The following is a 26,154-nucleotide window of genomic DNA, read 5'->3' as shown; positions in this document are numbered from 1 at the left end:
ATTTTTTAAATGTTCTGATTTACAACCTTTAGAGTCTAAGGCTGGCTTCTTTCCTAATCAGATTTTATTTGTTGTCTTTCTTCGTTCTGGAGTTTTGACAAGTTCCTAACATTTACAAATTGTTCACAAATCAAAGTATTTACATAATGCAACTTCAAATGCGATCCTTTTTTTTACTGCGGTAGGGTTATTTGAATATAAATGGCTGTCTCTCTAAACAGAAAAAATATTGCCCAGAAATAGACACACATATTTCATATATTTGGTATAAAATATATCTTCTGAATGGTTTTATTAGATGTACAAAACATACTATTACCAAATAACAAAATAACACTCCATTTAAATTTTTGTGAAAGTATGAGGCCAAGCAGTGATGCAAAAATATTATATGCATGTGAAAAGTATTTATTTATTTAAAATATTTATTTAAGATAAATGAAGATGTTTATTTAAGATCAATTAAGATGTGGTGATTTAATTATACCCACAACCTTATGACCAATTTTCAGTCAGTTTTCAGGGTCTTACCATGTACTTTCTTTCCATCTTGGAAGCCTCCATAGGCACCACTCAAATGTGTATGCAAATGTGAAGTTAACTAATGAAGCCTGAAAAAAAAATGTTGTTGGGGTGTTTTTTTGATTGGGTTTTTTTTGTTGTTGTTGTTGTTGTTGTTTTTTTTAAGACATATTAGATATTTGTGCACAATTTGTGATTGTGCTTATAGTTGCCAAATTTCTACTTGTTGTCCAGTATGTTGATGTTTTCTGATTTTTCATTTTTTCAGGAATTTTAGGACCAAAGGAAAAAATGAAAATATTAATTTTAGGATGCAAATTGAATGTTATATAGAGAAATGGAGCTTCTGAGGTCTACAATGATATCACTGAAATCTTTCCTATATTTAGGGCTCATTTATGCTTGTCACATTTATTTATCCATTAGTTTTATTCAGGCATATAAGGAATATTTAGTTTTCCATTGCTACATATTTATCAGACATTATGTATAAGTGATGGAAAATCACCTTTTCCCTTTAATGTCAATGGCATCTTAATATAAAGCTGATGGCATCAAATACCAAGTGTAGACATGGATCAATTTTGCCTATTTAGAAACAGTAGCTGTATGTAGGCTGTACACTTGAGTGCTGTGCTAAGTTTAGATATTTTACAAAAAGAACGAGGAACTGAGGTAGGAATATCCATTTTTGTTCATTTATTATAGGGTCTGAAGTCCCAAGAAGCTGTGGTAGTCATGCTTGCCACCATACTACCGTTATGTTGTACAATATTCCTATTAGCAGTTCTGTACATTTATTTTACATGATTGACATTTTTTCTAGTGGCAATTTTCAGTGTATATTTTATTTACATAAGATTTTTTTTTTAATGCATGTATTAAATTCTCATAATAGAAGCAAAGTAAGTCTTACTCAGTGTATGTTGCCAACAGAATTACAAATGAAAATTCATACAATGTACTAAAAACAAATTCTGTGAAAAATATTGAATACACTGCAACATCTGTAAGTTTCTGTTTTCAAAAACAGTGTGAGAGGCAAGGAAAAATCTGGAATTAAAGTAGTTAATTTTAATTTGTGAAACATTTCTTATTTTTATCTTGTTCATAATTCACTACCATTTTGCTCCACTGATTTTTTCATGCATGCAGCACTTGTTGTCATCTCTACTTTTTCCCTGAAGAGTGTGTGCATGGTGTAACTGTGATGTCCCTCAGCACCTTTCCAAACACAATGTCAAGAAATATATGTAATATAGCGTGTCTTTCATCTGTTGTTCACAGTTCATTTCGGTTCATGCAACTTCTGTCTTCATTTTTTGTAATAAAGAAAACTGACTTAAAGCATTACTATCTGTATTTTCTTTATTGCTGTTAAATGCTCTTTCTTTTCTTATACTATCTACATGATGTATTTTGTATCTGCAGAGATAATGTTTAGCATTGGATGTACATTTTATTCACAGTGTTTAATCCAATAATGAATATTAAAGAAACCCAAACTATCAAAATACCAAAAAACCAAACCAAAACAAACAAACCAACAAACAAAAAAATCACCCCACCACAAACATCAAAGTTACTAAAATTAAAATTTGTGAATTTTAATTTTTGTTTCATGTTGTGTGGCTGCCATGCTACTGCAGCAGTGAAGAAAGTATGTGGATTGTCTGTGTAAATATACCGCCTGAGCTTGATCCATTCTGATTTAATCTGCCTGATTGAAGTTGTATCCCCAAAGGCAGATGTTTTAAAACTGGCAAAAGCTGGACTCTGCTGGAAGTGGCAGTTGTAGTGGCCGAATATTTTAAAGTAAAAACATGCACCATATAATGGCAGCAGTTATAATATTAAACTGCTCTTTTTATAGCTAATGCTATAAAATAATTGTATATTTCAAATATTCCAAGTACTATTTCTTAAAATTGTTGTGTTTGAATTTACATGCATTGTAAAGAAAATGCTCTCAAACTTGAAATATTTTCTCAATTTAAATACAATCCTGAGATAGTTTGACTCTTTTTCAGATCTCCTGGCTACAATACCCTACTTAGGGTTGTCATCCACTATAAAGATGCAAAAATTTCTCATTTCTCTGTGGTATATGCACAGCATGGTTTTGAATTCTGCTAAATGAAGCAATTAAAATAATTTATCCTTTTATGTAATAGCAGTACTGAAACCACACATAAGTGTATGTTCTCAATACTCACATCAATCTTAATTAATCTACAGAGGTTCTTAGAAACTCCTCCAAGAGACGTGTTCAGTAAATTTGCTGTCAGTTTGAGTGGGGGAAACTGGGACACAGAAACTTATTTTCCCAAGTCTGTTGAAAACCAGAACCTGGAAGCTGTGGTGATGCCATGAACCCACAGTGCAGCCTTTCCCTCTCAAGGCACAGGAGGACTGGGATCTCTCTGCCTGCTTTTTTCTGGGGCTTCCCATGGAAGGAGACAATGCTAAAAAATTCCCTTTACTATGATGACTGAGTGAATACAAAGAAAAAGCTGCTGTAGCTGAAACTGCTAACTCTTTAGGTGTATTAGAAATGCTCCTGATGTTTGCTTAGGGATAGTTTGATTATGAAAAGGATCTCTTTTTAAAAACTTTGCTTAAAAAAATAGTAAATGACAATGCCAGAGGATATTTTCACAACACAGCATGCTTTTTTATAGTAAAGAAAGTGTTTTTTTCTATCTTTTCCCTTATTATCCCTTAATGAACATGGACAAGACACTGTTCCCAAAAACACTCAAGCTACTATTTACATTACATTTCTTTCATTTAGCTATTGCCTTTATGTCTATTAAGACACCTTCCTATGAAAAATGTTGTAAAGGACCATTAGAGGAAACATGAACTCAAGTCCTACTTATTCAGTATCCTGAGAGAGTCATAATAAAAGACATTTTTGTGTAAGATTTAAAGAGGAAAATCCATTTCAGAAAACTTGTTGGCAAGAAGGTCTCAGCCATAATGAAGAAAAACTCCTTCACTTAGATACGCATCAGAAAAGTACAACCTTTTAGACACACTTATTTCAGTGGCTCACATCTGTGTCACTGATGGTCCCCATGGCACCACAGGCTCCTCTGGCTCACTCCAGCTCAGATTTCATCCGAGGTGGAAGACAGTGAAGATCTGTCACTTATGAGTAGAAGAAAGTTAGAGAAAGCCAGTAGTACTGTCCCCTTATTTTTCAAAGTTGTGTGCCAAGTGTATCTGTCAGAACACATTACTCGGTCATACAGCTCAGAGCACACATCCATGTGTTTGTCCACTGCCCTTCAGCAGTATCTGTCCTAGCAGAGAGTTATAGGAAAAACCAGTGAGGAAGAAAAAGAATTACAATTAATGTCGATGACGGCCTTGTTAACATCTTTGAGTATTAAAGAATGGGATAGAAAAGAATGCACCTTACTGTCACATTGTCTTTTGCATCAAACAGTCCCCCAGTAAATGTTGCATAGAATCCTAATGATTTCTTGTAAGCTGATGTTGCAAATGTAGTGATTTTATTTCATTTTAAGGAAGACATTATGCTTCTGGGCACTTTCCTGGCTCAAAAGAAAAGTTTTATTGATATAAATGCCAAAAGCAGATCATGCAGCTCTGGATGTGGCAGCTAAAGTATTGGAGCTTCTTTGGGTAGCAGGGAGGGATCACTGGTTCTTTACTTCTTTTGGTCATGACCTGCCACTGATTTACTGTTAACTGGTAGAAAATTTTATAGAGCAGTTTAATTTTTTGGTACTACATTACGATTTTTTTTGATAAAAATTTTTGAGACCTATATTTTCTGTATTTTTAGAGGTTTTGAGTAAGTAAACGCATTTTCTAAGACTTTGAATCTAAGAAAAGTTCCAGATCAGATATAAAATCAAAGTCAATATTCAGAGGCACTGCAGAAATAACCATCATGGTTGGGCACATTTTTAAGGGACAATACAAAAGTTAGTTCAACTTGATAAACAAGAATGTTTTTTTCCTGCCATGACCCAGTTCAGTATTTCAATTTCATCCTCTATTTAGTTTGTAATTTTCACATTTTTACATTGGATTGAGAGCAGTTTACTTTATCTTCTGACTGTCTTGAAAGAAAGGAAAAACATGTATCATAACTCTGCACCATGCATTTGTAGCAGCCAAGTATTGCCCTGTAAACTAGGAAAGTATTTTATATCATTGCTTTTTTTCCTTAAAAACTCAAATTACTATAAAAGGGAGGTTTTGGTAATCATCCACCTTTCATGTTAACTTCAATCCTTGCCTTGTAAGGAGAAGGGAAGGGAATAATGCACAAGAAGTTGCTAACGAGCTTTTTTCTCCCCAACAAAATATCACTGAAGATGTGAAAAAGATGTGTGGACATCACACAGAGTGCTTTTTATAAAGCTTGCAATTACTATTTTATTGCAGCAGTAATTGAATATATACAATGTGATTCTGTAAGAGCACAGAGAAATTCTGTCACCTCAAAGGATCCAGGTTCATGTAACATCAGTCCGAATATATTGAGGTTGCATGTTTTGTTCCTGTGCAAAAAAAAACCCCAAAACTCTTCATTCCTCTTTCTGATCAAATAATGATTCCGGCAAAATTGTTCAATTATCTCATTAGAAATCATTAGAAACATAACTTATTTAATAAGGACTTTAATATTGCCAAAACTTTTGATGAAATTTGGATAAAACAAATTGCTTTTAACTTTTTTTTAATTTATTTTTTTACATTTCTGGGAGTTTTTGAAACTTATTTCCATAAGTATTCATAGATGATCATTTATTTGAAGAAATCAATTAAAAAATTGTCTTTAAAGTTGTCAGTTTCCTTCATCATCATGGCAAGGTATTACATTATTTGTGCCACATTCTGTATTTAAAAAATGCATATCCTTTAAAATTTAGTATATTTTTAACAAATTCCAATTAAAACTCATTCAGAACTATGGAACTTATACTTCCCTGTTTTTTGCTTTTTAACAAGAAGTGTTTTAAAATTGCTTAAACAAGAAGTGTTTTATAGTTAGATGATTAAGTCAGGTGCAAAATAAACATTTTTAAAAATTTCTAAGAGCTGATTCATTCACATTAACATTGAATTTTTATGATTTAAACTGTTTTTGTTTAACTACGAAAATAAAAAGGTATATAATGCATAAATACTTTGTTATTTTAGAGTACAAAGTAGAACTTCTTTTTTGAGTTTGTTTGGTACATTCTGGGAAACTGTAAAAACCCCAAATATTTAAAATAGCTTCCGTAACATAACTATAATAACAATAACAATATAAAAAATTAATTTAATTTAAGGCAACACTTTTTGATTACAAAGTTGCTTTCCAAACTTGTTGGGAATGCTGTTTGTAGTATGGCATTAATAGTTCATTCAGTCATAGAATTAGAACTCCTATTGATATCATAATATATAAAGAAAAAATACATATTGTTTTGAAATTACATATATATTAGAATATGATTTTTGAAACCAGTGAGGACAGGCTTTAATCTGGTTTAATAGTTATTTGGATTAGTTTTACAGCTGACTTTGGTGGAAGCAGATAGGCAGTATAAAATCAAAGCAGTTTAAAAAAGAATAGAATTAAGCCACAGGTAAACTTCTAAAAAATCATTTTATAAGTTTTCATTAAGATTAAAGATAAACCATAACACAGATAGATTTAAAGAACAAGGCAGTCCAGTTTCTATCTGTTTTCAGAAGAAGTACATAAGATCCTCAGGCAGGTGAGAAGGCTGATCACAGCCGTGCTCCTCACCTCACCACTGGATTTGGTGACCTTACTGTCACCCTTTAGGTGCAGGAGATAAAGGAGAGAAATGCTGGAAAAGTGTTGACAGTTTTAAGAAATCAGACTTACAAAACAGAAACCTACAGGAACAAAAGAGTTTCAAGTAGGAAAAAAATTACTTGAACCTGGCAGAGAAGTAGCAAGGATGGGGAATGCTGAATGTAAAGGAAATCATCACCCATGAAGAGATGGAGAAATATGCAACAATCAAATACTTGTGTCTCAGAGTTCTCACCCATAAGAAGAAAACTAAAAATGAAAAACCAGTGTTCCACACAACTATGGAAAAAAGGAGCAATATTGTAACTGTAAACATTTCCCTCACTCACCAGTGAAGATACTGTGTAGTCATTTCTGTCACTGGATCACTTAGAATGAGAACCTTGCCATTTCACAATATTCCAAGGACACTGAAATTGCTGTTCACAGCAGTGGAAAATGTATCTCTTCATAGTAAAAACTTTTTATCACTGTATTAAGAAAAAAACTCCTAAAACTAAACCAGTAAAAACCCCCGAATTTCTTTCAAAATTTGTATTAAATGACCCTAATTTTTCTCCTTCACATTTTAGTTGATGGATGAGAAAATACAGAGTCACTGTATGAGGTTTCTAAAGCTGACTATAGAATTTACTGGTATTATAACAATTGAAATATATGAGCTTTTTAATAAACTGGAATTAAATATCTACTTGTATCTTCCTGGCAATTCATACTGCTCAACAAAAATTACTGAAGATTACAAAGGAATTCACCAAATATGTGGGTGGATATAGGCAATAAAGTAAGTTTTGGAAGATGTATTGGAAAGTATAATATTTCAGTAGCAATTTTGTTGTTTAAAACCCCAAATTAATTTTAAACATCAACTTCTGACATTGGTGATGGGGCAATGCATAAATGATATATAATTTCATTGCTGCACCATTATTTTTATAATTTATGTAGTGGTTTCTAAGTCTTTCTGAAGAAAGTAAAATAACTTTGAAATAATATCTTTCTGTTTTCTGCTTATCCATCCATGGAAATATATACATTGAATTCTAGCTTGTTGTATAATAGCATTGTGAAGATAATTTCTATAATAAAACAACCTATACAATAGACAATTGAATGAAGTCAATTGCTTAAGAAGTAAAATGTTCTCCTTCTTTTAAAAGAAGTTTTTAATTTCCATTTTAGAGTTCTAAACAAAACTAGACAACGAATATATATGTATTGATTTAGAATAACTTTCAAATTATATTTGAAGCAGTAAAGATATTATTAAAATTATTTAAGCAGAAATATGAAAGTTTAAATGCTGTACTTAATCTGAAAACAATATACAGTGTATAGGGGAGTTGGAAGAGAAAGAATAGGAAGATGATATTAGTAACTCAATTAAAATATTTATATTGTATTAAATTATCTAATTGTTTGGTGTCTGTTACAAGAGGATTCAAGTAATCTCTGGTCAGAATAATCTTGTTCTTATTTTGGCAACAGGCAGAGCAGCAGATGGAAATGTCCTAGTGAGTGGTGCTGACTCGGGCATTGCTCCAGGATGTGGGACTACCAGGGAAGCAATGCTGGTGTGCAACACCCATGGGCAAACTCACCCAGTTCCACTCCCCTGGGGTTTACTCAGCACAGTCTCACACCAGGAAATTGCCAGTGGCCAATAGCTGAGTTAGTTTGGAATCTTCTTGAATTAGCTGGGTGCATAAACCATTTTTTCCCCCTAGACAACTATCAGATACAAATCCTCTCCTCTATAAGCCTCATCTGTGTTCACAGACTCCTGAAAATCACATTATTCAAAAGGGTTTGTAGCATTGTTATCATGAGAATATCAACAGAGGCAAAACGTTAAAATGTTTTTCCTGAGATTTGTATGAAGTAAAATTAGCTAAACATCAGCTCTCAAAATTTAAACACAGAAAGCAAGATCAGGTGTGGAGTATGTTTATCTTGAAGTCTATGATTACATTTTCAAGGTACAAGACTAAACAAGATGAGTCCCTAACCCCATAATCATTTGATGATATGCATATTTTTCACCATATTAAACTATTTAAGACTATGTGTGTGCAACTGTTTGCAGATTAAATAGCTTGAATTAAGTAATTTTTCATTATAATTCAGAAAATTACAAGAATAAATATTGGTTTGTCAGTCTTTTAAACCTTTCAGTAATTCTGCTTATCACCAATGCTAATTTGAAATGCAGAAAAGATAACTTATATCAATGTTCATGTTGAACATTGAAAATGTTTTCCTTAGGCTGCTTATTGATACTCTTAGTCCTGAAATGTTAAGATGTGATATTCTTTGCTATTAAATAGTGCCATTTATGTTTTGTGAACTTACCGGAATTTTGGCAATCAGAAAATATTATGCAGAAGAAATGTTGTTTTTTTATTATTTTATTCAGACAATATATGCGTAATCATCAGGGCTGCTTATTTCCAATATTTTCTGAATGGTTCATTCCTCAACATTCATAACTCCCCTGATGAACAGCTTAGAAAATTATATTTTAGGATTAATGTTATTAATATCTCTTAATTTTCTTTCCTTGAAGACACTCTTTTTAATGGTCTTGGACTTGGTGCTGTCATTGGCCTGGGAGTGGCAGCCCTTTTGTTAATCCTGGTTGTGACTGATGTTAGCTGCTTCTTTGTACGACAATGTGGATTGCTCATGTGCATCACCAGGAGAATCTGTGGGAAGAAGAGTGGTTCAAGTGGAAAAAGTAAAGAACTGGAAGAAGGAAAAGCTGCTTACTTGTGAGTATTAATCATGTGAGTTGGAAACATTCTTAAAAGAAAAGGTGTCTGTCCAACTTACATTAACTTTATGGCCATTTTGTGGTTTTACAAAGGGAATTAATAAAATGCTTCTACTACTTAGCAAAGTGATTCTCTGAAGTGTGTGAAGTTGTTTATTGCCTTTAAAACTAAAGTTGAGACACAAAAAAGAAATATACTGTAGCTAAGTTTAGGATGACCTCTTTGTCCAGCTTGACAAAAAGGAAATCAATTGTAATTCAGTACTAGTTGGAGACACAGATTTGGTTCATGAGAAGCAGGTAATGGATCATTGTAACTCCATTTCTGCAAATCCATCTTTGAGCTGCTAACACCCAGAAACTTGGCCTATGGCTGTGACAGTGCCAGTAAATCCACAAGTGCAGGACATGGTATTATAGAAGATACGTGAGAGATTTTTTCTTCTTAGATACAGCACTTGATGGAAAATCTTGATTCTTGTCTGTGGACTTTAGGAATGAAAGATCTTGTCGATTTTTTTTTTTTTTTTTAATAGGAGTGCTGAGTTGGATATTGGTGAAATGGTGGTGAGTGATTGTTCTTTATAGCAACAGTCGATGATTGCTAAACATGAGTGGGAAATAATCAATACTGATTCTCACAAATACTCTTTTGTAGTGGCTACTCCATCACACAAATGTGAATGAACTGATCATTGATGTGAAAATATGGTCTCTTAAATTATTGAAGTGTATAGTGAGAGCTGCGGTAAAACAGTTCAAATACTGACTACTTTAAATAACTACACTTTAGAGATTTAGTGACATTTACTGAGTTTTCAATAGGTAAACTAGAAAGAAAATTACATTTGGTCCTTCATTTTAAACATTTCCTTTTTTTTACTAGAAAAAAATATCATTTTCTCATCCCGTTCATCTGGTAGGCAACTTACACATGCACTGTAATATTTGTGAGAATGCTGTCTGCGTGTGGTTTAAATAGCATTTGCTGGTCCAACTGCTATGTGCCTTTCCCAACACTCAGGCTTTACAGTTAATTATCCTTCAGCTTTCTAGGTCCCATCCACTTTCAGATGGATGTAGAGCACACTGGATCTTGCAGTCCTCATTATTCATAGCTGAGCAGCTGAGCATAATTGCCAGTAGTGGAGGTGTAAAGTGTATTTTTGGAATTTAATTCTGGCTATTTGCTTTCAAGCTGTGTCTTTCTTTGGTAACTTGGCTACACATCTTGGTTGGGTTCTTCTTAAAAGAGGTGCCATTTCAGAAACAACAGCACAGAACAAAACCAGTTGTGAGAGGACACAAAAGTATTTATAATGCTTCTAAATAGAAGTAATGACACAAACTAGCTATTTCCTAATTCTCCACATCCGACAGTGAGAGAAAGACTAGCAGTGTTTTTTTCCATCCTGTGAAGCCAGCCTGTCCAGATCAATAGAATCAAGATGTGAAGCTTCTGGCGCTGACTCAGCTGTCCTTTCCTATTGAGCACAGCACCTCAGTTGATGCTTAAATTTCTCATTCAAGGAGTGGCCAACTATAAACTGGTGTACAGACTCTCCTAAATGGGAAGACCTTAGGGAGATAAAGTTGGAAATGTCACTTGACAGCAGTTTATACCTTGTTATCAACATCTTATTACCAAATGCCATGCTGTCCCAAAAAAAGAATCAAGCTGGTCTGTTGATATTAATTCTTTTGTTGCATTTCTTTTGCAAGAACAACTATGTTACTCAATCATATTTCTTTCCTTGTCAAAATGGTCTTCAGTCAGTCAGACCTTAAAATATTTGGGACAGTTCTTATTTTAGCCTTTTCTCTGCATTAATATACTGTCAGACTAAACTCCCAGGACAGTCTTGAAGAGTCAACATTTAAATTTATACCATGGTAACTGATATTGCCTAAAATTCACTGACATTTCTCTGTTTTAAATATGCCAGTTTGTATTCTGGATTTTTGGATGGTTTATGATATGGTTCTTGGTTAAATTTTGATTGTAGGATATATATATATATATATATATATATATACACACATATATACACACACACATATATATATATATATATATATAGTAAATAATTACGTGCTCCATATAACGAATGAAGATGACATAATCCATGTAACACACACAGACACCCATGGCATAATGGATTTTCTACAAATCACTTTCTCTTCTTTAAAATTTGAAATGCTACAGTTTCTACCTTCTGTAAATATACATGACTGCTGGTCACAGGTAACATCTTTTTTAGTCCTTTTGTCATGCAATGCTGTTTGTAAGACTGTAGATGTATCAACAAAGCAAGAAGAACTCACCAATCCATCTGCCAGTCCAACTTAGATCCCTAATCTTTTCCCAGGTATGAGGTAGCCATGAAAATTAAGTGCATTTTCTACCAAAATGAGCTTTGTATCCATTTGTGTGTCTTAAGTGTCACTTGTAGAGATAAATAATCACATGTAATTTTGGGTTTTTTTTAAGACAGAAATCTTTTAGATTTCTATCTATTAATTCTTCTTCACGCTATTTCTCTAATTGGGCTACATTCTTATCAACCTACAAAGATTTTCCTTGAGGATACCTGTCAAAGGACAGTAGGGTTTTCCTGGTACTTTCTGTCAGAAAAGCCTGTTTTATCCATGATCTTGAAGAAAAAATATGAAAATATGAGACGTTAATTAGAGAAGAGTTTAGCCAGGTCTTAGGTGTGGCCTATAGCAGTCTAACAGCTCCCTACAACATCCCAGTCCAGAAAATAATCTCTTAAATATAAAAGTAATTGTTGATCTCTGTAGATTGCAGCTGATGCTGTTCCAGGATATAGGAAGAAAATATTTGCATCAAAATAGGGTTTTTTTGGTAAACATATATATATAAATATGTGTGTATATATATATATATCTCAGGTATCATCTGATTAGCCTTTTGAGAGCAAAATTGTTTAAAATTTAATTATTACTTTTAATAAGTATTGTTAATTAGTATGTATTTTTAATACTTTGTGGCAGTGAACAGATATTTCCAGAACATGTCCGTATTTCTGAGATCAGCCCTGCAGAGAAGGACTTGGGAATTCTGGCTCATGAAAATCTGGACATGAGCCAACAGTTTGTGCTCACATCCCAGAAAGACAAATTGTCCCAAGCTGCATCAAAAGCAGCATGAACAGAAGTCCAGGAGAGGTGATTCTGTCCCTCTGTGCTGGTGAGACCTCACCTGGAGTGCTGCATCCAGCCCAGCAGTCCTTGGTAAAGAAAGGACATGGATTTGTTGGATCAAGTCCAGAAGAGGACACAAAGATGATCAGAGGGATGGAGCACTCTCTGTGAGATCAGGCTGAGATAAAGATTTTTCTGCATCCTTTTGAAAATAATTTATGAAAAAGATGGGAACAGACTTTTTAGAAAGACGAGGGATCATGATTTTGAAGTGAAAGTGGGTAGATTTAGATTGGACATGAGGAAAATCTGTTTTACAATGAGGGTGGTGAAAAATTTCAACAGGTTTCCCAGAGAGGTTGTAGACATCCCATTGCTGGAAACACTCAAAGTCAGACTGAATGAAGCTCTGAGGAACCTGATTTGGTTGAAAATGTCCCTGCTAGTTGCAGGGGCATTGGACTAGATGACCTATAAATGTCCCTTCCAACCCAAACTATTCTATTTTTGGTTACCAACAAAATCAAAATGGCAGTACTCACTGCTCCATCTCCTCATAATTAGTTGTTTAATTAGCACAATGTTTATATATTTACTTTCATTGTGAGAGACTAGCAGTTCTTCCTCAAATAGGAGAAATATGATGTAGAAACAGTTTTTTCTACCAGCAAAATCAGAAGGCTTAGATTTTTACTGCACAAGGGCTCTTTGCATCAATGGCAGCTGGGGTTGTCACAACCCCAGGAGATTAAAGAACACTTTTGTGGTGTATATACTCACATAACGACTCTAACGCTGCCAGAAAAGTTCAAGTATAACTAGGCATCAAGTCCTATCGTTATTTTACTAGGTTAGGGAAGTTTACATCTATTCCCATGAAGAAGCTGTCACCTTATTATTATTCATAAACAAAATGCTCTTTTGAGATGCTAATTCATCATGTTTACAGAGTTAGGGAAGTAACCATGGATACAGGATGCTTTGAAGACTTCAAGGAATTGGGAACACGCTGTTAAATGTGTCTTGGTGGTGTTAGTCACTGATAATTAGTTCTGCCTTTTCTTTGCCAACTTTTGAGAGAAGGGATCTTAGTAATTCTTTATGTGCAATGTACATGGTTAATGTGATGATAAGAGACATAAAACTCTTTTAATAATTTTTAGGAAAGATGGATCAAAAGAGCCAATAGTGGAAATGAGAACAGAGGATGAAAGAATTACCAGCCATGAAGATGGGAGTCCAGTAAATGAGCCAAATGAGACAACTCCTCTCACAGAACCAGAGTAAGTAGCCTGACATTCCCTGGAGTTTCACACAAGCTGATCTTGGCTGTGGACACACTGGACTTCCCACGCTCTGAGGGGAGGCACACAGCATTACCAGATGGTCTGCTGTGGCAAGGCAGTGTGTGAGTTTAGGGTTTGTTTGATTGGTTTCATTTTTACAGTAATCAATCTAAATCATGGTACCTCATTGACACTGGCTGAGCACAGCAGTACAAGGATTTTTTAATTTGGTTGCACTTTGTCTTTACCACCTACCCAGAAATTATTAACTACCCTGTGGGAACAATCTCCTAACTCTCATGAATGACCTTAAATTGAGTCTCACAGGCATCTTCACACACATCCTGAAGATGGGGCACAAGGATACTATGCTCCAAAAACCTAGATCCTCACTGGAGTGGCCCCCTCCTGCTTCCATACATGTAACTGAGAATTTAGTTCAGTATTTAAGTGCACACAGTGCAATTGGATTATCGTGCTGAAGGGCAGCCTCTGCTCCATTTCCTCATCCCCCTTTCCTGTCCCTGCAACCTTCTCTCAGTACGGAAACCACAGCAGTTTGCAGCCATGCTCACAGGCTCTGGCTGCCTTCTGAATAATCCAGCCAGCCTTGTGCCCAGGGATGAAATTACTGAAGACACCCCTAAATTTTCTTTGCTTTGAGCCCAACACTTTCCATGTGTTGGGAAAATCTCCTATCTCATGACATCTTCAAGGCATCAAGGTTATGAAGATTATTATGTAGTAAATACAGAAATTAACCTGTAGATAATTTTATTAGATCATAGTTGTTCTTTAAAAGGAAGTGTTCTTACAAAAGTCTTTTTATTTTTTGAAAATAATAAGAAATTTCATTTTTTTGCCATTATGTAAAACTGTAAGTAAGAACCTTTAATTAAAAAAAAAAAGGTTTGCTACCAGCTGCCATTGATATTTTTAGTAAATAGGGAGTTACGTAGCTGCACATTAAGCTATATAGTCCTTTGAAGGAGCTGTGCACAAAGAGTTTGAACTTGTTAATGAAATAATTATGCAATCTGTTGAGTGACTACTGATATGTTTGTTCTTCATATTAGAATTTATAATCAGGGGCACAGTGGAAAGCTCAGAGTTATCTAAAGAGTCAGGGGAATATAGTTGTAAACATTGTACAAGTCCAGCAAGATTTGGATATGTTAGTGGGTAAAGCACCAGGTCCATGTTTGTTCATTATTCAAGACTATTTTTAGCACTAGATCTTTCAAATCAGATACATATTGCAGGAAACATGATACCAGGAAAGATCCAGTTAACTTCTTTCTGCTTCTCACAATCATTAGGTCAGCTGACAGGAGTGAAATATGAGAAAGTTGAAATCAAAAATATTTTATTATCTTAGGGGAGGGGGAAAGAATCAGTCCCCACTGTCATGACAGAAAAAAAAAAAACACAAAAAAAGCACCAACAAAAAGCCTTGAAAAACTAACTCTCAGGAACAACTGGTAAGTATTTGATGGGCATTATGCCCTTGGAAAAATAGGACTGCTAAGAGAGAAGAATAACTATGACAGTTGCCTTCTTGGTAATTTCTTCCCTCACAACCAATGGCAAAAGGCATCAGCAGTCCAAAGCACAGCTGTACAGAAGTCAGCTAAAGATTTGGGACAGTGTCACTTGGGAAACTAAAAATGAAAAGAGATGGTGCAATGGGGACACCTGAAGGGCCATTGATGCCAGGGGAATGTGGAAAGACCTTTGACTCAGACACAGGTCATACCCAATGAAACAGAGAAGCAATATAAAGTGAGATGCAAAAAGGGAAGATGCAGTAGAGGAGAAATCAATCTCTGTCGAAACTCAAAATGTCCTTCAGACATTTTTGGAGGTTCTGGGCCCAGGTCAGAAGCATTTGAGACCCTGGCAGGCGGCTGGAAACAGCTGTGATTTAGGATTTGATCCATGGAATGATTTACCAACTTTTCAGGAAGAACAAGAAGTCACAAAATTTAGATATTATAGTAGAAGTAGTCACAAAGTAAAGGGAAGAATTTTTTAGTGCTGTACAGGGGGGTTTTGGTTTTGGTTTTTTTACATGGGGGTCAGAGGTTTGAAGATGGAGGGATTTTGGCCGGTCCTGTTCTTCCTTTTTCTTCTTCCTTACCTCCATGTTCTTGGTGATGCTGGCACTCACAGATTGGTTTAGAGTAGAAAAGCACCATTTAATATAGTAGGTATTGGGGAAAAACTGTAAACATTTATCATGTAATGTACCATATAAAGATAGCAGCAGCCCTGGGCAGGGGGAGAGAAGAAGCAGTCGGGAGTCAGAGAGGATGTCAGGGTGTGTGTGTGCCTCTGCCTGAGCTGTGAGCAAACCACAGCAGCCAGAGAAGAAAATCTTTTAGATAACTTGCAATAAACTACCTTGAGACTGAATGACAAGAGACTGCTGAGCCTTTCTTTGGAAGCACGGGTTGGAGGAAAGACTTTTCCACCACACGAAGCCACCCAGCAACCTAGGGTGGGCTCTGGCAAATCTCAACAACACAAAAATACATTGTCAACAACAGCCAGAAAGACACACGCTGGGCAGGGTGAGGATGACCAGAAGGGATCTTGGAGGGGAGAGCTTAGCTTGCTGGAAAGAAAATTTCAAGGACATTTCAGGCAGGCAGTGAAACAAGGTCAGAATCATTATGACTAATTCTGGTTGTCTTAAAGGTATACAAGATAAACCTTGGGATTAAATTAGATAAAATATTTTTAATAATTATTGAATAATGCTGAATAATAGCAAATTACACTCAGAACTGCAAATGCAATTTAAGAAGTTTTGGGAACTAATTAGTAAAGAGATTACTTCCTCCTCTTACAATAATATTCTTTATTATATTGCTCAGTCTATTATTTGGCAAAATATTTTTTACCTTACCTCAGATGATCCTTGTCAAAGCCACGTTTGGAATCCACATATGACAGATTTGCTCAAAGCACTTTACTTGCAATTCAACAAGTTTTAATCATGCTGGCAGGAAGTCATTTTAATCTGCGCATTTCATATCACACTTTTGTAATATGACTAAAGTACCACATACAATGAAGTACAATAAATATATTACTAGTCTGATATTAATATGTTTATAGTATTGGTTGAGTTTTTCTTAGTATTAATGCAGTTGGGTGAATTCCAGTTTCAAAATGGAGTCATTTTTCTATAAAATAAGAAATTAAATATTTAAGTTAAAGTTTTGTGTGGGTATCAGCAAATGTTAGGCCACATGAAGTGCTAGAGGAAGTTAATATTATTAATAATTGATAGCAGTCAACATCTGATTAAAGTGAGAGAACTTTTTGTTGGGTTTTTGTTGGATTTTTTAAAAAAAATCTTTTTATTATAAAATGAACAAACATTTGAAAGGATTAGTCTGCTCAGTTGAAAAATATAAAATTCTTTCTAATAGATGTAGCTAAAGAATAATTTGATATAAAAGAATTCATATAATTAGAACACTTAAACTTGAATTAGTTAATTAATAGAGGAAAATTATTTAATCTATTAATAGAGATTAAATATGTATTTAAAGAAAATGGGAACAAAAATTCCAAAATAACAAAAGTGTTTTCATAGGGAAAAAAACAATATCTAATGTTAACTTACATTCATAACTCACACCCTATTAAAAAAAAAAACAAAACTCAAAACCACAAGTTTTAAAATACAAAAAGGTTTGAGAACGGTGCATGGACTTTGTGATGAGGAAGGTTTTTATGCATAACATTTTTTACTTATGTACAGCTTTTTTAGAGTTGTGGTTCTCTGCTTGCATGTAAAAGCAAGGCTAATTTTATCCCATTGTTTTCATGAATATGGATTTCAATACCCTTCCACAGAGTTCTAGCAAATCTTAGTATTTCAAATATTTTGTAACATGGTCTTAATCCACTTAAATCAATTTCTATAAATTTCCACACATGGTTTATATATTCTGTTGATTCCCCAGTTTTGCTAAATAATTCCTTCTTTACAGCACCATCTTTTGAGAAATTACTCTCCTTTTCTTAAAACTACATTAAATTAGGTTTTGGGGTTTTTTTAGTACTTGTTTCATTGGTTTGCTTAATCAGATCTTTGACACACATACCTGCCTACCAGAAATTCATCTCGTGAGCTGCTCTTCCTCTGCCCCAGTGTTTTACCTACTGTTAAAAATAGATTAATGTTCATTCTGTTGTTTCCATTCTTTCAGGCATCTTGCTGTGGGCTGAAATCTGTTTCCTTTGGGTTTGCCATGAGAAACAGACAATTAGTAGATACCTCCCTCTGTGCCCAGAGCCAGACATCTGATGATATATCCCATGTATTTCACTGTAGTAGAACAAGTTAATCTTGGATTTCTCTCAGATACATGTTGTGCTCATTGTTTAACCTCTGGATGAACGGCATATTTCTTAGTTCATTTCAAACAACTTAAATTTCATAAGACTGGGAATTCAGGTATTGTTTTATTTTACTTTCTGGTATTAAACACTGCCTTGAAATAAGACATTCCTAAGAGAGTCCTCAGACAGGTTTTGAACACTGTATTGCTCTTTGGGAAATTGAGTCAAACAAAGCAGAAATTTACTGAAACATTTAACAGTTATTTTGAATAAAAAAGGTATATGCATACTATTCCCTAGCAAAAAAACAGAAAGCAAGCCCAAACTGGAATCACCATTAAGAGTTATTATGCCCAGGAGACAATATTACAGGAACATCTCAGTAAACCATACATCTTTTTGACAGCTATATTTTTCGACAGCTAATTACTGGCAGAAGGGAATCAATGATTTTTAAGACCTTTTTCAATGAGATCACATTCAAGAGGGTGGGGACACTTTTGCCAAATCTTCAGTTTTCACTAAGTCTTAAAAGAGCTGTAAGTTATTAATGAAGCTACACTGTATGATCCATGAAAATTAAACTGTAGAACTTTGTAATGATAACTTCCATTACCTGCTTGCACTATAAGAAATTCTTTACCTATGTCTTGGCATAATTTCCAATCATAGCCATGGTTTTTTGTATGTTGAATTTACATTTAGAAAATACATTTAAAAAGTTTAATCAAGATTTAAAAGTCAAGCAAAAAGCCTGACTGCAAATGTTTCACAGTATCTTTCACAGTAGGCAACACATACCTCTGTACTGTCTTGGGTCAAGTAATTTGACTTTTTTTTCCTCTTTTGTCTGATTGAAGGGCTGTATTTTGAGTAGCACCAATGTTCTTATCATGTGATTTTTGTGGCTTTATAGAAATGGAAATAGTTATATGAATCTCAAAGTTAAGAATGATAATAATATGAATCTCAAGAGTTAACAAAGAATCTCAGTGCTCATAATAAAATAACTATACATTACTTTAAAAAACCTATTGTTCTACACTGTGACCTATATGAACCATATATATGTTATAGACTTAAATTACAGATTGTTTTATTTTTGTGTTACCATGATTCCTCTTTTTTTCTGATAGGAAGCTGCCACTAAAGGAGGAAAATGGCAAAGAAGCTTTAAATCCAGAAACCATAGAAATCAAAGTTGCTAATGATATCATCCAGTCAAAAGAAGATGATAGCAAAGCATAAACTACAGCTGTCTGGAAAATGCATTTGGATTGAAATAATCCCGCGACCAAAACTTTACAGCTGACCTTAATTTCTTGGGAAACTTAAGCTTGGAATTGTTAGTACATGTGTACATACGATGAAACAGTTTCTGTCTACAGTTTTTTCTATATTTTTCTTTTTGTTAATGGTTTTAGTGTGTAGTTTTGCTGACACCAAGTCCCATGCTATAAATCTGAAAAATCTGCAGAGAAAGAACTATAATTTATTATATGACAAAGTGTGTCAATTTAGAATTAAAATTCTAAAGCACCCCTAACCAAAAACAACACATCAGGCCTCTCCAGTTCTTACAGTGCAAGCTACATGCATAAAGTGCCATATGACAATATATTTATTTCCATTTACAATAAAATTAAATTTTAGGTTGCCTTAAAAAAAAAAAAAACCCTAAACCAGTTTCAGTATAATGTTTAAGACCTCAGCTCTAGCTGACACTCAATATTCCTTCCAGCTGTGATTATCACTTGAGGCAATCAAAAAAGCAAAACTCATCAATGGAGAGCCAGGTCCCACTGCAGTTTCTACTGGGTTCTTCAGTAAATAAATAATTTTTAAAAACTCTAAAAATCTAATACTCACAATATACAAACTCAAATAAAATTGGCCAAATATTTCCCAACACTCTATTGGCTTCATCCTAACTATGAGAGAGTGACTCTGAATGGCTCCAGGATTTTCAATGCTTCAAGTTTTCTGTATAAAAGTTTTTGAAAGTTACATGTGAACTAAAATGCATCCGAGGAGTAAAAAGAAATCTGTTTTTTAGTCATAATCTTCACTTCAAGTGAAAACTTACAATATCTGTCCCAATATATTTATACATGCAGGGTTTTCATTTTATTCTTATTTCAAACAATTTAGCTAAGGGATAAAATTGTGGTTTAGTAAAGTAAACACATTTTCTCCCCAAATCAGTATATAAAATATTAAACTTGGCCTTTTTGAATCAGGACTTTTTCCTTTATGATTTCATACCTTTTCTCTTAAGTACAATGTAAGAAATGATGGAAAGGGGATTTTGTCTAAGCAGTTAGGAACAATTTTATATTATTAACTAATGCAATCTTATATTCAACCAAATATGGTTTTTTCCATGTCAAGCTTTCTTTAAGATATTCCTTTTTATTATTCTGATCAACATTCCTCACCAGGAAATTTCACAGATTTATTTAATCTGAAATTCATTCATATGAATTTTTCATTGATTTAGTGGTGCCACTAACTGGAGCAATATAGTTTGTTTCCCTTCTAGCATAGTGTATCCACACCTACCAAACTCTTCAAAGCCTTGCTTTGAAAGAAGTAAATAAACCATATAGAAAACTAGACTGGAAAATTCTACTTGTCAGGAGTAACTGGTAGAGTAAGTTGTGAATTTTCCACATCTAAGCCATGCATGAGGTTTAAGTGTACTTTTACTCATCAAATTGTGTTTTCTCCATGCTATATCTGAATTTTGATCATATTTGAAGTCTTGGTACTTTATGACTTTTGTACAGTAAAACTGAAAGCAAAATGTAAAAGGATCTCCTCAAATTTGAGGAAAATATCATAATGACCTTCTTGTTAATCCAAGTTTAAGTGCATTTTAAAGAGATGAGAATACCTTTATATTTAATTCTTAGATCTTTCTTATTTTTCAAAACCAAGTTATTTAATGAGTTTTTTACAACTTTTCATCACTTTGAGAAATACCTAAAATGAACCAAGGAGTTGAGAATAGAGGCATATACCTGGTGTGGCTAGGATAGGAGGCCAAATTCCCACAAAATCAGTACCAAAGTGAAAAATATGGGTAAGAAAGGATGGCATTATGGGTTGAAAGTCATGGAAGATAATAATTGAAAAGTGCTGAAAAGAAGTTTCTCTAAATGCTGAGACTGGGTGAAGGAAAGACAAAGATGTTCCTTATGAGCTCTCAGTGTTGCTCCCACATACTGGGCAGGCAGTACTACCAAGCAGCTGCTTGTCTATCAGATTTCTGATAACTTCTAATCAGATTTCCTGATTTGTTCTAAGCACACAGCAAGCAGGCCTGCTCCTAACCTATAATTAGGAGAACAGTTGTCTCATTTTTCTATATGGATTTATAGTCTTTCCAGAAAGTATGTAATTGCAGCTGGGCTTTCTTCTTCTATCAAAATGCAAAGAAGGAATCTGGACAACTCCAGCAGCTGAGAATAATGTGGTTGGTGTGGCTTGAACATCCCCTCACACAAGATATTTACCAGGATGAGGATGCAGATGGTAGACATAGTTTCCTCTTCCACCTGCTGTGACAAAGTTGGATGGTACCATTCAATCTTCTCTACGCATATGGTGTTTTATCTGAAGCTAGCCTGATCATTTCCACAAGAAGGTGCCTATACCATGTAGAAGAATTAACAGTGTCTAGGCTCAACTGCAGATGCATTTTAAATTTTGGTACTTCTTAGTTGAACTTACACAAAGAAAACCCAAAAAACATGGCCTAATGGTTCTATATTGGTGGGGTTTTTATGGTTGTTATTTTTTTTAATTTCCTGATATGGCCTCTAATTACAGTGTGAAGGGATTAGAAGATTTAGGAGGTCTTGTCAGCACATTTATTACTAATACACCTGTGCTACTCTTTACATGCAAAATAGATTGCAATATTATTTCAATATGGGAAGCAAAATCATTTTCTTCTATACTGTATGACAAATCAAAATCTGTTTCCAGGAGTATTTAATTTCTTGCTGTTATGTCTCTTGGCAGTTGATCTGTGTGAGGGCTGAGAATAAAACAGCTCTAAATTTCTGATGGACTATCCAAGCACACCTTTTTGGTCTGTGGATTAATAGGTTATCTCTTGTGCTTTAACTCTTTGCTGTGCAGGAGAAACCCAAACTCTCAGTATGAAAGAATGCTGAAAATCACTGGTATTTCAAAATAGTTACAAATATTTCCAAATGAGGAAATAATTTGCGCATAGTAATTTGTAAGATATATGTAGAACTGGAATAACATTTGTTTATTTTCTTTTCCTATTCTAGATTTAAAAAAACAAAACAAAACAAACAAAAACAGGTATCTGTATAAATGTCACTTTTACTGTCTAAAAGTAATTTTAAGTGTTAGTATGAAACGTCAGAAGAGTTGACAAAATATAACTATTTGTAAAAGTAATCTGAATTGTTACACTAACATACTCCAGGGACTAAGGTGGGAGGGAGCCATTGAAATTAGTAATGAACAAAATGTGACAGTGACAATCTCTTTTCAAAAAAAAAAAAAAAAAAAGGAGCACAATTAAGTAAAATTACTTAAAGCTCCTTGGGTTTTTTTTTGGTTTTTAGTAGACTTGAGTTCTGATTTACCACAATAATAACAAATTTTTAATTAATATTTTACAATTTAGTAATCAAACATACCCTGGAGAGGTTTTTCTTGGTTTTGTTTGTTTATTTGCATTTTTTGACTTATAAGATTTTTTTGTGGTTGCAGAAATATTTGCTATTCTGGTGATGCTAATGCCTAATGTGACAAAGATTAATTTATTCAGGCCTCAGTCTTGCAAGAAATTTTGTGTGGTTGAACCCACCCCTTATATGGCACCGCACTGACATCAGTGGGGTGGATGTGAGCAGAAAAATGGATGTACTTCCATGAGAGACCTTGCAGGATTGGGCCTACTTTCTATCTCTTCATAGATATCTACAACATAGTTACACCGTGGCCATCATCTACAAAGGCTGTTTGACATCAGCCCCTGGTACAGTAAATTCCAACTGCTGTCTTCAGCCTCTGCATCGATGCTCATCCAAAAAAAAGCGTTTTTTTTTTTCATGATGGTAATTAGTTTGATTATTTATTTAAGTGCCAATCATCAAACTGTAGTATAATCATCATGCCATTTTTTTTCTGTTTCCTAGACCAGATAATGGAAATGTATTTGTGCCTTTTGATAGCATGCCACTCTGCTTTATTAAAGAAAAATCTTCAATAATTTGTCTACAAAGCCTGTTTAAAAAAATTGAAAGCTTTACTGACACATACTTTTCTGCTCAAATATTCTCAAATATTCATATAAATCAAACTGAAGGTATTGTTTTCAAGTAACAAACACAAAATATGCAAAAATCTTTTGAGATCACAATTCCAATGAGGGTCATGGTAGGTGTCTTACTGCTGAAAAGTTTCAAATAGATGGAGAACATAGTGGATGTGTAGGGGTATTTTGACCAATTTCTCAAGTTCAAGAGTCAGATATAAAGTCTCCTTAGTTCTATTTAAGTGCTTAGACCTAAAACATTAAAATCTTTCCTCAAATCTGAAAGATGATATGGAGCATCTTCCCACCATTTTACCTCTGGAGATAAACTGGAGAGAATGTTCATTTCACATTCATTTGCAGCCTCACCATCACTATGTAAATTGTTGTAGGAAGTAAGATCTTTGTAGAATAGTTGTGTCCATTGGCTAGTCACTCCTGATTAAAGGACCTCCAAAAAGACCATTTCCTGAGAAAGCTCAAGACCTCTTTGATTTATGGAGGGGTGCTAAGAGCGTTGCATAAAGAGTCACAGTGGAATCCAGGTCTCAATCCAGGCCTCCAGGATTTAAGACACAAACTGATTCCAGCAGGACCTGCATTTTATTCATCCATCTCAGTGAGACTCTGCAGGTCCTCAGCTGATCGAGTTGTTTTTGTGAATCAGATTTCCAGGCGTAATTGGAACTCAAATATCCTGCCATGTTCCTACTGACATTTTGCACAGAGGAGGTTTTTCTATCAGGAGTTTTCACTGATCAGGAAACGGTGATAGAATATCCAATGACAGTTTTATCCCATACATTACGATATGTCCAGAAATAAAACAGCTCTTTAAATAACTCACTGAGGTTGCAATACTTCTTTAGATGACAATGAAAACATTCTAAGTAAATAATGCTCCTTCTTAAATCTCCTTGTTTAGCTTCAGATAATCTTTCTGATAGACGAAAAGCTACCATGGTTAAATAAACCTTTTTAAAAACTCTTCACCCCTTTTCCAGATTTTTTCCTTTTTTTTTTGAATTTGTGAAGTACCCTGTCCACTTGACAGCAGTTTTGTAAGTTTTAAGTGATCTTCAGTATTTCCACTGCAGATATGTGTTCTTACATCAATTTACTTGGACCTGAGCCAAAATAAGCCTTACAAATTTGGCTTTGGATCGTGTTCAGAGAATTCTCAGTTTACCTGTCTATATTTTCTCTTAAGAGGCATTGAGATCCTCATAATGTTTGACTTTCAAACTTGAATATTGGCCATTTTTAGCCCAGAGAAATGAAATGAATATTTATTGCCAAATTTGTATTGGCAGCTTTTAAGTCACAGGTGAGATGGGGAGCGGGTGAGGTGACCAGATGTGGTGCCGACAGAGCTCAGGAAAGCGACTGCCAGAGAGAATAGGTGCCAAAGAGTGAGCTAGGAGAGGGCTGGGAGCATCTCTCCTTGGCACTGACAAGGGAAAAGGGAGCAACTGAAGCAAGGGAGGCTGCTGAAGGGCACTGCCAAAAGGCAGGGTAATGAAAGCTCTGAAAACCAGAGAAGACGAAAAATTAACCCTGCCACGTCCTTTAACTCCCCCATGAAATTAGGATACAGTCTTTCAGATTTTCAGAAAAATTCAGGGTTGGAGGAAGGGCAAGACAAACCCTCAGAGTCTCTATATATCAATGACAAATATACACTAAGAGTTTTGAACTACTTAGACAAGGTTTTAAAAGGAGAGAGAAAAAAGGCTTTCCTGCTACAATGAGCAGTTGGTACGTATTTGTATGCTGTGTACAGTATGAGCTAAAGCATACCATATATTGTTTTTGTTATTCCACACGTTGTCAACAGCCCACTTGCGATATCTGCCACCTGAATTATATACTGATAAGTTAGCTACCACTGGAGCTAGTTTGTTTATTGTTTCAGAATCTTATGTCCCTATGAAATGATGTGTGTATATATATATATCTCTATACTGTAAAAAGAAGTAATATCGCAGATGCTGGTTTTGTATTTATGAAAGACATTGAAAGTATGGCTTAAAGTATATCAATTATTTGTCACTCTTCACCATTTGTATATTAATAGTAAAGATACTTTTACTTTAATGAAGTGTTGCAGTTACATTTATTTTTGCTAAGTGTCTTTCTGTCAAGATGTCTGATTCATTAGAAGTCTCATTTCAAAAAAGAAACATACCCCTTATTTTATCCCCATTATAGAAGTACTGAATAATGCTCGCACAGACCTGCAATTTATTACTCTCTTTTCTGTCAAAATACATCTATTGTTAGGATCCTGAGTCTCCAGCTCAGCTTGAGGCCCATTATGATCATCCCCAATAGATAAGGTACTGATAGATAATTTTTTTTTTCCAAACAATGCAAGCGTGACATTTTAGAGGTATTTAGTTTATGCCAGAGAAAAAGATTATATTGAAAAAAAACCACCTTATTTTGCCAAACCTAGAACCTTCCAAAAGTCTTGTAAATGAGTTGGCACCGCCAGGAGATGATGAAAACAGGTTGGGCGTGGTCTGCAATGAAATGGACTTTTACTGCAGTGCTGTGTTTTATTCCACTAAAGATGGAAAATGGGCAAAGCACAGGCCAAAGCACAGCTGAGAATATATCTCAGGCACTTCCCTGAAATGGCAGAGGGATGTCTGTGGCATCAATTTTACCACCAATAAAAATAAGTAACCCAAGAGAAACTTGCTAGATTGTGTATTCATGCCTAAGAAGAAGTTTTCTGAGTGTAAACTAAGCTCTAAAATACCACACCAGCCTAAGAATGGAGGGGCAGTACATAGGAGTAGTATATTTTTCACCCAACAAAGTCTTCACAGCTTCATTTTCTTCCTTCCACAGATCCTTAAGCTCTGCTACTACAGATGTCTTAGGCATATGCTTCCCAAAGTGTCAGTAGCAGCATTAA

The 26,154-nt window shown here is 34.5% G+C and overlaps 1 protein-coding gene across 1 annotated transcript in view; it reads left to right on the top strand.

The window, feature by feature from the left end:
• Positions 1 to 25,325, top strand: part of NCAM2 (neural cell adhesion molecule 2) — a 270,530-nt gene extending 245,205 nt beyond the window's left edge. Inside the window, exons 16-18 of the mRNA XM_002186867.6 lie at positions 8,904 to 9,108; positions 13,442 to 13,561; positions 19,060 to 25,325. Coding sequence (XP_002186903.6) covers positions 8,904 to 9,108; positions 13,442 to 13,561; positions 19,060 to 19,171 — 437 coding nt within the window. The 3' untranslated portion in view covers positions 19,172 to 25,325. The remainder of the gene's footprint in view (positions 1 to 8,903; positions 9,109 to 13,441; positions 13,562 to 19,059) is intronic.
• The last annotated feature ends 829 nt before the right edge of the window (positions 25,326 to 26,154 follow it).

This window comes from Taeniopygia guttata, chromosome 1 (genome assembly GCF_048771995.1).
Source record: "Taeniopygia guttata chromosome 1, bTaeGut7.mat, whole genome shotgun sequence".
Lineage (NCBI taxonomy): Eukaryota > Metazoa > Chordata > Aves > Passeriformes > Estrildidae > Taeniopygia > Taeniopygia guttata.
This window is presented reverse-complemented; position numbering and strand designations above follow the sequence as displayed.